Source organism: Leucoraja erinacea, chromosome 15 (assembly GCF_028641065.1).
Source record: "Leucoraja erinacea ecotype New England chromosome 15, Leri_hhj_1, whole genome shotgun sequence".
Lineage (NCBI taxonomy): Eukaryota > Metazoa > Chordata > Chondrichthyes > Rajiformes > Rajidae > Leucoraja > Leucoraja erinaceus.
In genome coordinates, this window is record NC_073391.1 from 23436766 (window position 1) to 23452769 (window position 16004).

General features: G+C 42.9%; 1 protein-coding gene across 2 annotated transcripts in view; it reads left to right on the forward strand.

Annotated features, from left to right (window-relative positions):
• atrnl1b (attractin-like 1b) overlaps nucleotides 1-16004 on the forward strand; it is a 704553-nt gene that overhangs the window by 140342 nt on the left and 548207 nt on the right. For both annotated transcript variants that reach the window (XM_055646916.1, XM_055646915.1), the window contains exon 10: nucleotides 2372-2526. In XM_055646916.1, the coding sequence (XP_055502891.1) occupies nucleotides 2372-2526 (155 nt within the window). The remainder of the gene's footprint in view (nucleotides 1-2371; nucleotides 2527-16004) is intronic.

Here is a 16004-nt window from a genome sequence, read left to right on the forward strand (position 1 = left end):
CCACCTCCTATCCCTTCTAAATCCTTTACTCTTTACTTTACACCAATGCCCGCTGGTCAAGGACACCTCTGCTATGAGAAATGTTTATTATTGTGTCTTCTTCCAATGCCATTCTTAATTGTGTGCAGATCCCGCTGGTCCTTCCTCAACTTTCTCTGCTCCAACGAGACAACCTCAACCTTATCCAATCTCCTTTTCACTGTGTCATGGCATCCAAATCAACATCCTGGTGAATCTCCTTCACGCCCACTCTAGAGCAATCATATCCTTTCTATACTGAGACCATTAAAACTGTACGCTATGTACCAGATGTGGCCTTACCAACGCTTGATAAACTGTTCCATAACCTCCTTGCTGTTGAATCATATGCCCTGATGAATGAAGTCAGGTATCCCATGTGATGTCTTTACCACCTATCTACTTGTGCTGCCGACTTCAGGGATCTATGTATTTGCACATCAAGGTCTTTCTGTTCCTGAACATTCTCCAATAGCTTCCCATATGTTGTGAATGTCCCAAAGATAGACACAAAAAAGAGGGAGTAACTCAGCTGGACAGGCAGCATCTCTGCAGAGAAGGAATGGGTGACATATTGGGTCGAGACCCTTCTTCGTCCCACCCTTATTTGGCCCCCCGATGCTTATCTTCAAATTTATCCAGAGTAAATTCCATCTGCTAATGTTCTTCCTAATTTACAAGGTTTATGTAGCGTTTATATCACTATCTACGGTGCCACTAATGTTTGTATTTCTTCAAAATTACATAATACCTCCTATATAACACCAAAGTCATTAATATATGTAACAAATCCCTCTTGTACACTTCTGGTCATGGTCTGCCCATCCCAAAAGCAACCCTCCACTGTCTCTTATTACCAAAGTAATTTTAGATTTAAATTTTAATTCTACATCGGTGAGACCAAGCGTAGGCTTGGCGATCGTTTCGCCGAACACCTCCGCTCGGTCTGCAATAATCTACCTGATCTCCCAGTGGCTCAGCACTTCAACTCCCCCTCCCATTCAGAATCCGACCTTTCTGTCCTGAGCCTCCTCCATGGCCAAAGTGAGCACCACCGGAAATTGGAGGAGCAGCACCTCATATTTTGCTTGGGCAGTTTATACCCCAGCGGCATGAACATCGACTTCTCCAATTTTCGGTAGCCCTTATTGTCTCCTCCCCTTCTCAGCTCTCCCTCACCCCTCTTGCTCCTCCTCTTCCTTTCTTCTTCCCCCCCTCCCACCCTACATCAGTCTGAAGAAGGGTTTCGGTCCGAAACGTTGCCTATTTCCTTCACTCCATAGATGTTGCCGCACCCGCTGAGTTTCTCCAGCACTTGTCTACCTTTGATTTTCCAGCATCTGCAGTTCCTTCTTAAAAGTTTTAGATTAAATTTGCCAACTTACCTTGGATCCATTTTTCCATGTGAGACCTGTCAAATGCTGATGTCCATGTAGTTTCCATCGACAACAATTTCCCCATCGGTATACTTAATTGCATCTTTGAAAAGCTGATTTCCCACCAACATCCTGTTTAATATTTAATGATTTTTATCATTCTGATAACATAGTTCCTGCACTTGTAACCCAGAGAAGGGCGATCCAGCTGATGCTGTAACTGCTTGAGAATTTAAGTACTGTTTTAGAATAAAACAATTATGAAAGTTGCTCTTGCATTTACTGAAAAAAACAAAATGGTTCACTGATAGATTGTGAAAAGAAAGTCTGTTTTTCTGGTGCATTTGGGCATACCCATCACTCCAGTCTTAATTCAGCCCTCTGAAGTAGCAGAGCAAGTCGCTCCAGTGATCTCGATGAAACATACATATTTCTGACAGAATTTGATATAGTAGAAGCAGGGATAACGTTTTTTCTGGTAAGGTGTATAGAATCGGGGTCACATTTTCACAATAAGGCTAGTCAGCTCTGAAGAAACGTCTTCACACAGACGATAGTGACTATTTAAGATTCTGTGCCTAAAAGGGCTGTAAGGTCTCTGTCGCTCAATGCTCAAATTAGCTCTTTGAATTTTGGGATGAATTAAAGGGTATGGATTAAAGCAAGAACATGGCGCTAAAGTAAAAGGTTGAGGATGAAAGCATCGAATGGCAGAGTTGTCACCATTGAATGGCTTACTCCTGCTATTTTTTGTTCTTTATCATATTACATAAAAAAAGGTACATCAGCATTATCATATAACCATTCCATTGTGTGGCAAATTCTAACCTTGCCTGTGAAGCCATTGGCTCCACATGAAAAACTTGAAATAGTGAAAATTTACCATTGAAGCTCATGAATTTGAAAATAATGTCTCTTGATGATTTGGTATGTTGTAAGCATGATGATTTGTACTTTTGCTTTGAAAAACAATTTAGGACAATTCTGAAGGAAAGTGGATTTGCCCGTTACCTGCATTCAGCTGTCATCATCAGTGGAGTGATGCTTGTTTTTGGAGGGAACACTCACAACGACACCTCTCTGAGTAATGGAGCAAAATGTTTCTCTGCTGATTTTTTAGCATACGACATTGGTATGTACAATGAAAACTATCCTTTGGAATAAGAAATGTGATGCACTTTGTTCAATCACTGCTTTAAATTTCTAAATGGATTTCCTTGCAATGCTACAAGCCCTCTACTCCAGTGTGACCATTGGTAATATGTCACAGAAATCCTTTTACACCCACATTTGTGTGCAATCTCTCTCTCTCCCATGCCATTGATTTGTCTCAACCCCCTTTGGCTATTTTTGTTCTTTTTATTTTTCGTCTTGTTCTTTCCTTCCTCCACTACCTGCCCAACATATCTGATCTGTGCTTATAAGAGTGTACGCTTTTGCATTAAATCTTTTATTGTTGCCTGATGTTATTGCTAATGTGCATTTAAATTTGTTTAGCCTTTCTTCTGCTTTTCATGCAGTTACTTGCACAAGCTGTCAATTTTCTGTTGATGCCACTCGTATTTCGGGTGTGGCTGAGTAATTTTCCTATAACTGCTGAATTTGTTCACCCTTTGAGTAAATGATCTCTTTTTTGAAGTCTTTGTGATCAGCAACTTTATATCTGGCACTTGTCTCTGCAAATCTGTTTGTTATGCTGCTTCATAGAATCGTGTCTGTGGTAGAAAAGTACCTATATTTTTACGCATTGATTGTCTGCGCTGATCACTATCCCATAAATGTTCCACATAATCGGGTAACAAGGATCTTTACCACCACAACAGAATGACAGCTGAGAGCTACCTTGTTCTCGACCAAAGTGTAAATTCATTGGAACCATTTTTCAAAGCCCTTTGTAGTCAAACAATCAAAAGTAGCACTGATATGTAAATTTATATTCATTGACTTCACCACCTCCCATCCTCCCGACACTTTATACTTATTTAAAGAGTATTACAATTTATATACTGGAGTGGTATTATTAATTCTGTGGGCAAGAAATTGTTGGAAAATACATTCAACCCACATTGTTGTTTCTGACAGTGTTTTATGTTCTGAGAAGAGTAAAGGGACAAAATGAATGAGAATGGAATATGAAAAAGCAAAAATGTCCTCCCTTTAATATTAGGAGGGAAATATATCTTGGGCATTATATATTTTTTATATCTTAATCTATTGTCAAAATATTGCACAATTTCACAGTTATTCAATGTGCTTAGGTACCTATGGAGTTAATATGCATTTTTCATATAAAAGCATTTTTCTGAATCTGTTCAAGCATTTTATTTGGATTTATGAAGCTTTGCAATGTGGAAAATTTATTCAATTGTAGAATGAATTTTGATGTTAAATTGTAATAGTTCATAGAAAATTTGCAGAATTGTAAAGTTAAAACCAGCTGCATCACTTGTTTTCAATTTTATTTAATAATATTTTTATGCTGCATGGTGTTTTTCTTTGGGGAACTTGATATTTCATTCGTAACACAGTGGTTTTGTTATAGTTGTTGCCCCTCGGTTCCAGAGGACTGGAATCAATTTATTCATTCATTTTAAATTCACAGAAAAAAGGGAGAAATTAGTTCCTTGCCACTAATATCAAATGTTGTAATATTTACAGATCTTAAAAGATTGACTTTCTGATCGTTGAAGTAAAAATGTTGCAAAATAATATTTACTTTGCTCTCTAATATAAATATAACAATTGACCTACTGTAATTTTGTAGATCAAAGTTTAATTTCAGCAAACACATACAATCCAACATGAAATGCATTTGAATATAACCCTGAGAAACTGTGACCCTGATGTAGAATAATATTGTTGATGTGATGGTTATTCACCAAATATAAAAGTACCACCATCATCAGCAAGTTTTCTGCCAATATTAGAATTGGACCCAGGCAAAAGAACTTTGCAATATTAAATGTAGGTTCTAGTAGGTCAGTGTCAGGTAAAAGTTAAGAAGTTATGTCATGATTGCATATCACAGTGAGATTGTCTAGAGAGTGTAAAATGCCAAGAGGAAAAATATTCTGATGACCAGGAGAAATATGCTGCTTTCAAAGGAATGGATTTGAGCCAAAGACTACTCTCAGCAAATTTAGGGTTGGTGCTTGTAGAAAGATATGTTGCAATGTTCTATTTCTTTGTAGCAGTGATTTTGATCTTATTGTGCAATATCACTTTACTTTTTAGTGAAAGTGAAGCTATTTTCAATGCATTTGCCATGTTTCCTGTAAGGAGAAATGTTGAATGTAAAAATCTCTATACTTCATTTGAAATTTTTTTTCTCCACGATTACCTGAAATGTTAGAGTGACACTGTTGTGGAGCATTGTGCAGATCTCATCCTATGGGAAATAAAATATTCATTTCTATAATATTACAATCACTATTTCTTCACCATGTTTTATCCATCTAGCTTCGATAGTCACTTTGAGAACTGATCTATTCTCAATTTATTTAAATAAAATTTGATGTGCTCTTTGTTTCAGCAAGTAACTGAATAAATAGTTTATTTCTGCACCCCAGTTGACAAGACAGGGAGAACGGAAGGCTTTGTTGCCATCTCATTAAGCTTGTATAGCAATGAGCAGAATAAATCATACAGTTGACTCGTGATGCTCTTAATGTCATGACAAGATATCATGGTTTTAGAACTAACTAAGCCATGTGAATGATGCAATGTTTATTCTCTGGGGTTTCTAGACTTGACGTGGTAGTGGATGAGACTAAAGAATAATTCTACTCCAACACTGAGTAAACCTTGCCCCAAATTCTAACAATGAACAGACTGAACTTTGATGGCAATATCAACATGAGTTGCAAAGGAGACAAACCTTTAAAGATGTGCTCTGGCTGGGAAAGAGTACAGAAAGCTCCTGATCGAATCTTCGTTTTGTATATCGAACCCTTAGCACAAGCAATAAGGCAGAGAGAAGACCTGCAGGGGGTCAAAATAGGGGGGAAAGAACATATAATTGGTCTTTTCGCTGATGATATCATTATTTTTCTTGAACGACCAGATATGTGTCTCCCAAATCTAATGAACCTATTTGAAACATATGGATACTACTCAGGGTATAAATTGAATATAACAAAAACACAAATTCTTTCATTCAATTATTCTCCATCCTAACAAATCAGAGATGCATATAATCTGAAATGGAACTCTAAAACGATGCAGTATCTTGGTGTAACTATAACCAAAACACTTTCCAACTTGTTTGAAACTAATTATAACAAAATTGAAGAAAACATCAAAAAGGATGTTGAGAGGTGGTCGACCCTTCCTCTAGACTTCAGTACCAGAATACAAATGGTAAAAATGTAAAAAAATCTGACCTAAACTACTATATTTATTCCAATCTCTCCCAATTAATGTTCCCCGAGATAAATTCATAGCCTGGGATAAAATGATCTCTAGATTCATTTGGAATAGCAAAAAACCAAGAATAAAATTAACAACACTTCAACTGCCGAAAAACAATGGCTTTACCAAATCTGAAGAAATACTTTTATGCAGCTCAACTCAGACCTCTGGCTTGTTGGTGTAGACCTGATTATGAATCTCGATGGAAAGAAATGGAAAGGGAGATACAGGGTTACCAGACCCAGATTTTGGTGGGAGACAAATATCTGAGAGGGGCTTTGAGACATGCTATGGATCCAATAGTAGCATTTACGTTAGAAATATGGAATGTTATAGTGGAAAAGTACAAATTAAAAAGAGGGGTTCACGCGTTGAAGTGGTTCACATATGACTCAAAGTTTAAGCCAGGGGCGTATGATTCAAAATTCAAAGAATGGGCACAAAAAGGCATAACGGCAATGCATACAGTTTCAGAAAATGGCGAGTTTATGAGCTTCCAAGATTTAAAGTCAAAGTATGGTCTCGAAAACAAATTTTTTAGATACTTGCAATTAAGAGACTACTTTATAAAAGAGATAAGGCCAGAACTAGATGAAACTTCAAATAATGTGATCAAGGTGATTGTGGATGCATACAAACAGAAGGGGTCTCTGGTCATCTCTGCTTTCTACCAAGCTCTGTGGAAAGCGGGGGAGAATCAACGCTCTACATAAAAACAAAATGGGAAGCAGAATTAAAGATTCAAATAGCAGAAGAAGAATGGTATCAAATGTGTGAAACACAATGTTCATCCACAAGCTCACAAGTATGGAGAGAATTTTGCTGAAAGAATCTATCTCGCTTTTTTATAACACCCAAAATAAAAAGCAGACAACTTGCTGTCCAACAACACTGTTGGAGGCTGTGTGAGAGTACGGAGGCAGACCACTCGCATATTTTCTGGAACTGTGTAAAGATAAGGCCATACTGGGAAAATGTTAATGCAGCTGTAAATAATATCTTGGGTTATAAAATCCCAAATACCTGCCCTGTGATGTATCTGGGGTGAATTCACCTTGACTCTCAAGGAATATGTCAATTTCTCCATATTAAAGATGTCTTGCACAATTTCTAACCACTGTTCCTGTTTTGGACTTTTTTCATTAAGCCACTGCCTGGTAATGGCCTTCTTACTTGCTGCAAGCAAAACTTTAATCAAATATGTATCTTCTATTTTTACACTCACCTGTTTGTGGAGGCGCGAGCTTAGTGTGTGACCAAAGATCTTATAGCGGAGCTCTCCGCTGCAAGATCTTTGTGTGTGACGACACACACATCCCCCCCCCCTTGGTGCAGGAGGCGCTCGCAGCATCTTGAACACTCAGCGATTGTTTGAATTCTTCACTAACCGTCATTCTGAGTTTGCTTGTGAAGAGAAAAGTCCTGAATTGCATTTGTCTGATGCAGGAAGATTGTTCCCGATGTTGTGGAAGTCCAGGACAAGCGGGACACAGTTTAAGGATAAAGGGGAAATCCTTTAGTACTGAGATAAGGAAAACATTTTTCACACAGATAGTGGTGAGTCTCTGGAACTCTCTGCCACAGAAGGTAGTTGAGGCTACACAGTTCATTGGCTATATTTAAGAGTGAGTTAGATGTGGCCCTTGTGGCTAAAGGGATCAAGGGGTATGGAGAGAAGGCAGGTACAGGATACTGAGCTGGATGATCAGCCATGATCATATTGAATGGCGGTGCAGGCTCGAAGGGCCGAATGGCCTACTCCTGCACTTAATTTCTATGTTTCTATGTGTCCCTCTCCTCACCCCTCTCCCTCTGCCACCCATCTCTCTCTCCCCCACCCCTTTCCCTCTCTACCACCACCCCCTTCCCCCTACCCCTCTGTCCCTCTTCCACCACTCCCCCTACCCCCGTCCCCCTCTTCTACCACTCTCCGCTACCCCCCTACCCATCTCTCTTCCCCTCCCTCCCCCCTCCCCTGACCTCTTCCCCTACCCCTTCCCTCTTCCACCACCCTCTCCTCCCCCTCTCCCTCACCCCTCTCCCATCCCTCCTCCCCATCTTCCCCCCACCCCCCTCCCCCTCTCCTCCCCTACCCCTCCCATCCCCTATCCCCCACCCCCCTTCCCTCTCTACCCCACCCCCTTCCCTCTCTCCCCCCACACCCTTCCCCCCCTATCCCCCTCTCTCCCTCTTCCATCACTCCCGCTACCCCTCTCCTCCTCCCTCCCCACTCTCTCCCCTCTTTCCCCCCCACCCCTCTCCCCATCCCTCTCCCTCCTACCCCCCTACCCTGCTCTCCTTTCCCTCCCAAATCTATCCCGTTTCCTCCTCCTCCCTCCGCTCTTCTCACCCCCCCGCAAACGCCGTTCGCAAACGCCGTTGGGGAAACAGATGTCACAATGCCCAATGCTCAAAGGCATTGTTGCCATAGAGGGAGTACAGAGAAGGTTCACCAATGGAGAGAGTACAGAGGAGATTTACTAGAATGTTGCCAGGGTTTCATCAACTAAGTTACAGAGAAAGGTTGAACAAGTTAGGGCTTTATTCTTTGGAGCGCAGAAGGTTAAGGACGGACTTGATGGAGGTCTTTAAAATGATGAGAGGGATAGACAGAGTTGACGTGGATAAGCTTTTCCCACTGAGAGGAGGGAAGATGCAAACAAGGGGACATGACTTGAGAATTAAGGGACAGAAGTTTAGGGGTAACATGAGGGGGAACTTCTTTACTCAGAGAGTGGTAGCTGTGTGGAATGAGCTTCCAGTGAAGGTGGTGGAGGCAGGTTCGTTTTTATAATTAAAAAATAAATTGGATAGTTATATGGACGGGAAAGGAATGGAAGGTTATGGTCTGAGCGCAGGTATATGGGACTAGGGGAGAATACGTGTTTGGCACGGACTAGAAGGGTCGAGATGGCCTGTTTCCGTGCTGTAATTGTTATATGGTTATATGGTTAAGATTCACCAGATTGATTCCTGGGATGTCAGGACTTTCATATGAAGAATGACTGGATAGACTCGGCTTGTACTCGCTAGATTTTAGAAGATTGAGGGAGGATCTTATACAAACTCCTGATTACATTTTGTCGTATTTATGTACACATTTTTAATCAAATCCTTCTCCCCCCCACCTCCCAATATTTCAAAAAAAAACTGGCATCTCACCCATAGAATCAGCCCCAGCCCCTGGTGAACGTTCCATCGTGTGATGTCACAATGCCCAATGTTCACATATGTCCAATCGGAATGGAATCATTTACATATGCCTTTGCAGGAGCACCAGCACCCGCTGAACGTTCCATCATGTGATGTCACAATGTCCAATGCTCAAAGACATTCTTGCCATAGAGGGAGTACAGAGAAGGTTCACCAGACTTATTCCTGGGATGTCAGGACTTTCATATGAAGAAAGACAAGATAGACTCGGCTTGTACTCGCTAGAATTTAGAAGATTGAGGGCAGATCTTATAGAAACGTACAAAATTCTTAAGGGGTTGGACAGGCTAGATGCAGGAAGATTGTTCCAGATGTTGGGGAAGTCCAGAACAAGGGGTCACAGTTTAAAGATAAGGTGGAAATCCTTTAGGACAGAGATGAGAAAAACATGTTTCACACAGAGAGTGGTGAATCTCTGGAATTCTCCGCCACAGAAGGTAGTTGAGGCCAGTTCATTGGCTAGATTTAAGAGGGAGTTAGATGTGGCCCTTGTGGCTAAAGGGATCAGGGGGTATGGAGAGAAGGCAGGTACAGGTTACTGAGTTGGATGATCAGCCATGATCATATTGAATGGTGGTGCAGGCTCAAAGGGCCGAATGGCCTACTACTGCACTTAATTTCTATGTTTCCCCTCTCCCCACCCCTCTCCCTCTCCCACCCATCCCACTCTCCCCCCATCCCCCCTTCCCTCTCTACCCCACCCCCTTCCCTCTCTCCACCCACCCCCTTCCTCCTACCCCTCTGTCCCTCTTCCCTCACTCCAACTCCCCCTACCCCTCTCCTCCTCCCTCCCCACTCTTCCATGTCTCCCCCTTCCCCCCTCCACTCTCCCTCCCCCACTCTTTCCCTCTCTCTCCCCCCCCCCCCCCTCTCCCACTCCCTCCCTCCTCCCCTCCCTCCACATCTCATCTCTCTCTCCCCATCCCCCCCTCTCTCACCCCCCACCCCTCTCTCCTTTCCCTCCCAAATCTGTCCCGTTTCCTCCTCCTCCTCTCCTCCCTCCCCCTCTTCTCACCCCCCCCCCCCCCCCCCCCCCCCTCCCCCACCTGTGAGTTTAGGCGGTGGTTAATATGAGTGCTCCCCCCCCCGCAAACGCTGTTGGGGAAACAGACCCAACGGGTCTGCACTTGGTCTAGTATCTCTTAAAAATCAATAAAACTTTCAGTGAAAAAAAGAAAAAAAAAGATATCATGGTTTTAGAACCAACTAAGCCATGTGAATGATTCAATGTTTATTCTCTGGGGTTTCTAGACTTGACGTGGTAGTGGATGAGACTAAAGAATAATTCTACTCCAACACTGAGTAAAGCTTGCCCCAAATTCTAACAATGAACAGACTGAACTTTGATGGCAATATCAACATGAGTTGCAAAGGAGATACACCTTTAAAGATGTGCTCTGGCTGGGAAGGAGTACAGAAAGCTCCTGATCGAATCCTCCTCTTGTCAAAATACTGAAGACATGTTTAAATCAAGTTTAGTTTACAATGACCAACTTGCTTGCAGCAACATCACAGGCAATATTGTACATAAATTATACAACTTGTGCAATATATTAAAAGAGACAAAAGTGTGCAAGAGGTGGCCCATTGTGTTCCATTTTCTAGGTAGAATTGGGGCTGTGTGGATTGGGTTAGCAACCTGACAGTTCTAGGAAAGCAACTGTCGCTGAACCAGGTGGTGTATGACTTCAGGCTTCTGTATCTCCTGTCCGATGATCATAGCAAGAAGGAGGCATGGCTCAGTTGGTTGTGTTCCTTTTTTTAATAGATGTTGCCTTTTTGAGGCAGCGCCTCGTGTAGATGCTTTTGATGGTGGGGAGGGCTGTGCCAATGATAGATTGGTCTGAGTCCACCATTCTCTGCAGCCTCTTGCATGTGTTTGTTGGAATTGCCCATCCAGGCCACGATGCAACCTGTCAGGATATTTTCCACAGTGCATCTGTTGCAATTTGTTAGAGTACTTGGAGACATGCCAAATCTCGTAAAGCTTCTAAGAAAGTAGAGGCATTGGCACGCTTTCCTTGTTGTTGCATCTATATGCTGGGCCCAGTCAAGGCATCTGAGATGTTAATGCCTAGGAAGTTGATGCTGGTAAGTCCACCTTGTGATGTAGTGTATCCAGTTTCATCAGACACATGCAAGGCTTCATGTCAATGCTTTCAAGATAGGCACTGGCACCCGTTAGACTATATTACTATCCAAGCTAGGGGCTGTAAATATAGCAGTGTTACGTGCTATGTTAGAAACATAGAAACATAGAAAATAGGTGCAGGAGGAGGCCATTCGGCCCTTCGAACCAGCTCCGCCATTCACTGTGATCATGGCTGATCGTCCCCAATCAATAACGCGTGCCTGCCTTCTCCCCATATCGCTTGATTCCACTAGCCCCTAGATTGCACATTTCATATCTACTACATTAACAAACCTTCAAATTGTAATGGCAGCATAAACACTCTTCAGAATAATCTGTATGAAAGACTTAAAGCATGAAGCAAAACCTCGATTCAGCCGGTTCCTCGGAGCTATCTAATGGCTTACAACCAAGGATATCAACAGTCTCTGTATTGCTTGGTTTTCCTGAACCCCATTATAATTAGCATCTGGCTTGAGAAATATAACCAGAAGATACAGGAGATAATCAATAGTTAAATAAAAAATATTTATAATTGGAAGCAATATTGTAATTCGAGGAATCTGAGGATGGGATCATGAACAGATGTGGAGGCATTTTATTGCTAAAGTCCAATGAAAAGAACAGGTAGTGGGTAGAAGCAATGTAGTAGGTTCTTCAGGTATCATCAGGACCTTGATACGTGCATTCTCCAGATCTGTCAAAGACCAGTTTCAACCAATTAACCCAAGGACATGTCTAGTACATCGAACAATCCTTGTTCAATACGTACCAGGGTCCCATCCCCGACCTCTACCTCCGTTACATCGACGACTGCTTTGGGGCCACCTCCTGCACCCACACACAACTGACTGACTTCATCCACTTCACCACCAACTTCCATCCGGCACTTAAATACACCTGGACTATTTCCGACACTTCCCTACCATTCCTTGACCTCACTATCTCCATCACAGGTGATAGACTTCTGACCGACATCCACTATAAATCCATTGCCTCCCATGGCTATCTGGACTACACTTCTTCCCACCCTGCTTCCTGTAAGGACTCCATCCCCTACTCCCAATTCCTCCGTCTACGCCACATCTGCTCCCAGGATGAGGTGTTCCACACCAGGACATCTGAAATGTCCTCATTCTTCAGGGAACAGGGGTTCCCCTCCTCCACCATAGATGAGGATCGCACCAGGGTCTCTTCCATACCCCGCAACATTGCTCTCTCTCCCCATCCCCGCACTCGCTACAAGGGCAGAGTTCCCCTTGTCCTCACCTTTCACCCCACCAGCCGTCACATACAACAAATAATCCTCCGTCATTTTTGCCACCTCCAACGTGACCCCACCACTCGCCACATCTTCCCATCTCCCCCTATGTCTGCCTTCCGCAAAGACCGCTCCCTCCGCAACCCCCTTGTCAATTCTTCCCTTCCCTCCCGTACCACCCCCTCCCAGGGCACTTTCCCTTGCAACCACAAGAGATGCAACACTTGTCCCTTTACCTACCCCCTCGACTCCATTCAAGGACCCAAGCAATCATTCCAGGTGCGATAGAGGTTCACCTGTATCTCCTCCAACCTCATCTACTGCATCCGCTGCTCTAGATGTCAGCTGATCTACATCGGTGAGACTAAGCATAGGTTGGGCGATCGTTTCGCCGAACACCTCCGCTCGGTCCTGCAAGAACCTACTTGACCTCCCGGTGGCTCAGCACTTCAACTTCCCCTCCCATTCCCAATCCGATCTCTCTGTCCTGGGTCTCCTCCATGGCCAGAGTGAGTAACACCGGAAATTGGAGGAACAGCACGTCATATTCCGCTTGGGGAGTCTCCATCCTGCGGGCATGAATATTGAAATCTCTCAATTTTGTTAGTCCTAGCTATCTCCTCCCCTTCCTCAGTCCCCATGCTGTCTCCTCCCATCCCTCAGCCCTCGGGCTCCTCCTCCTCCTTTTTCCTTCCTTCTCCCCTCCACCCCCTATCAGTCTGAAGAAGGGTTTTGGCCCGAAACGTTGCCTATTTCCTTCGCTCCATAGATGCTGCTGCACCCGCTGAGTTTTTCCAGCATTTTTGTGTAACTCAAGGACATGTTTTACTATGAGTCAAAGGAGGGGAGCTTATCTCAGCAGCGAGGCAATTAACACTAAGTTGAAGAAACACTTTAGAAATGTTCCTAATCATGACTGTCTGTAATTAATATGCCCTTAATTCTATTTCACACCATGCTATTGCCACAATATTGCCACCTCAGCCAGCAAAAGCTTTAAAAGTCTGAAGGATATAATGGACAAGAGTCCTTGCTGATGTATTTAATAATATGAGGGAAAGTATTTAGATTTTAGAGATACAGTGCGGAATTAGAACCTCCAGCCCACCAACAACGTGCCGACCAGTGATCACCCTGTACTCTAGCACTATCCTACACAGTAGGGACATTTGTTTTACAATTTACAGAATACAATTAACATACAAACTTGTATAAAGTCATGATCTCTCATGTTGAGAAAAAGAGTGCAAACATGGGACCTGTGACACTGAAAGGAGCCACAGGGTAAGCTACTAGGAGAATTATCTTTGGCTTTCTCTACCCACTGGCTGAAGAGCTCTTCCAAAGTACCAATGCAGATTCTGTTCACCAAGAGGCACGTTGACATGATCTTCACCTTGCAATAACTTCATAAGTCTAAATAGAATAGGGTTGACCACTGGACTTGGACTTGACCTCTTAGAAGCCTATGTCTCTGTCAATTAAGAGATTACGGTGCTGTCTGTACGGAGTTTATACGTTCTCCCTGTGACCATGTGGGTTTTCTCTGAGCGCTCCGATTTCCTCCCACACTCCAAAGACGTACAGGTTTGTCGGTTAATTGGCTTTGGTAAAATTGTTAAATTGATCCTCGTGTGTAGAATAGTGTTACTGTATGGGGATAGCTGGACGATGTGGTCTCGGTGGGCTGAAGGACTTGTTCCCACGCTGTATCTCTAATGTCGAAAGAGCGGGAATCTCTGTTGCTCCTTCATTAAACATAATAATCAATAGGCTTCAGCATAAAACAATAGACAATAGACAGTAGGTCCATTCATTGTGATCATGGCTGATCATCCACAATCAGTACCCCGTTCCTGCCTTCTCCCCATATCCCTTGATTCCGCTATCTTTAAGAGCTCTATCTAACTCTCTTGAAAGCATCCAGAGAATTGTCCTCCACTGCCTTCTGAGCCAGAGAATTCCACAGATTCACAACTCTCTGGGTGAAAACCCACATGGTCACAAGGAGAATGTATAAACTCTAAAACAGACAACACAAGTAATCAGATGGTTAACTGTGAAGCTCTTGATGTCTTGGATGGAAATCACTGTTTTGGAAATAGCTGCGTGGACAGAACAAGGTTTATTTTCGCAGTGCATAGCCTCGACATTTTGTAAGTCTTTGTTGTGAATATCATCCTTGCTAGCAGGTATTTGAAGTTGATGTCAGAATTCTTCATTGCTTGCCAACATTTGAATTTCTTGGCATTTGTCATTTCATTACCATCCAGATGGAAGTTCCTTGGAGAAATACTTTGCTGCCCACTCTAGTTTTTGTTCCTCCCGTAAATGTCATGCAGAATGATGATTGTTGCTGAAAACTCTGTACTCCACAGACTGGCAGATACTTCAGCTGAATAATGAATAAAGATCAACGGACTGAATGACATGTAAAGAGTTAGCATTATTTTATCAGCTTTTCGTAAACAATTTTGATTATTGTCTGGAACTATTACCAGCCTATTGTTCTTGGAGATTTGTCAGAACTGGAAATGCAGGTTAACCCCTTGCATACACTACATTTGTAATGCTAAATATGTTGTTAGATTAATTTTGTTGCATATTCCAATTAAAAATGCAATGAGACCTCCAATAAGGATCAACATTTTTCAAGGCCTTGGTGATCATGAAAGCATGGAAGGAGATTATTTGGATCCAAGTAGAGTAATCCTGTCAATCCAATTTTCCTGCTATATACCCATGGCCTTGCCAATCATTGTTTCTCCATTTTCCCAAATAAATTAATTTTAAAGGCACCAATTTATTTTCTCATTGCCTTTGCAGGCAGTGAATTCTATATCATGCATACTTACATTACTAGAATCTAGTCTGTCCATGAAGCTGGTCTATGTCTATGGAAGTCTCTTACCACACAGCTCATTGGCTCTCATGCTACTTAGCTTTACATTTGCAAACTTTACTTTGTACATCTTGCCCAAGTAATTAATAGACATTCAAGGGTGCATGGCTTGGAGAGAGGAGTGGGAGGAGAAACGTTTTCTCTGTGGAGAAAAGTCTCCTTCATGCCTCCATAATTTGGTGTGGCTGCCTCTTGCATCTACAGGAGCCTGTCATTCTGACCTTACTCCCCATTTACCTGAGCTTGGCCTAATTGGGCTTGAGCTTGGTTCCCTTGTGTGTGAGCTTGGCTCCCTTGAGCATGAGTGTGCCCTCCCAGGCCTGATCTTCATCCCCCTAAGCCTGAGCCATGCAGCCTGCTGATCCTCCTCTAGCTTGTCAACCTACCCCTCCCAAACCTCCATCTCCTTGGTCAATTTCCAGATCCATCCCACTATTTGCGTTCTGACATTTGTGAACCTGGCTTTTGAGGAGAAGATAACCAGTAAAGGACATCAGGCCTGGTCTGTTTATTCTATTCCATGTCAGGGCCTCCATTGACCAAACATGGCTGCTGTGGAGGCCTTCAGGTAAGACTGAAGTATTGGGACATGTGACAACCCCCCACCCATCCAGCATCCTTCTGGTCAATGCATGGCTGCTGTATGAGAGGAACGTGAGGGACTGCTGTGTGCTCTTTCACAGATACATGGTT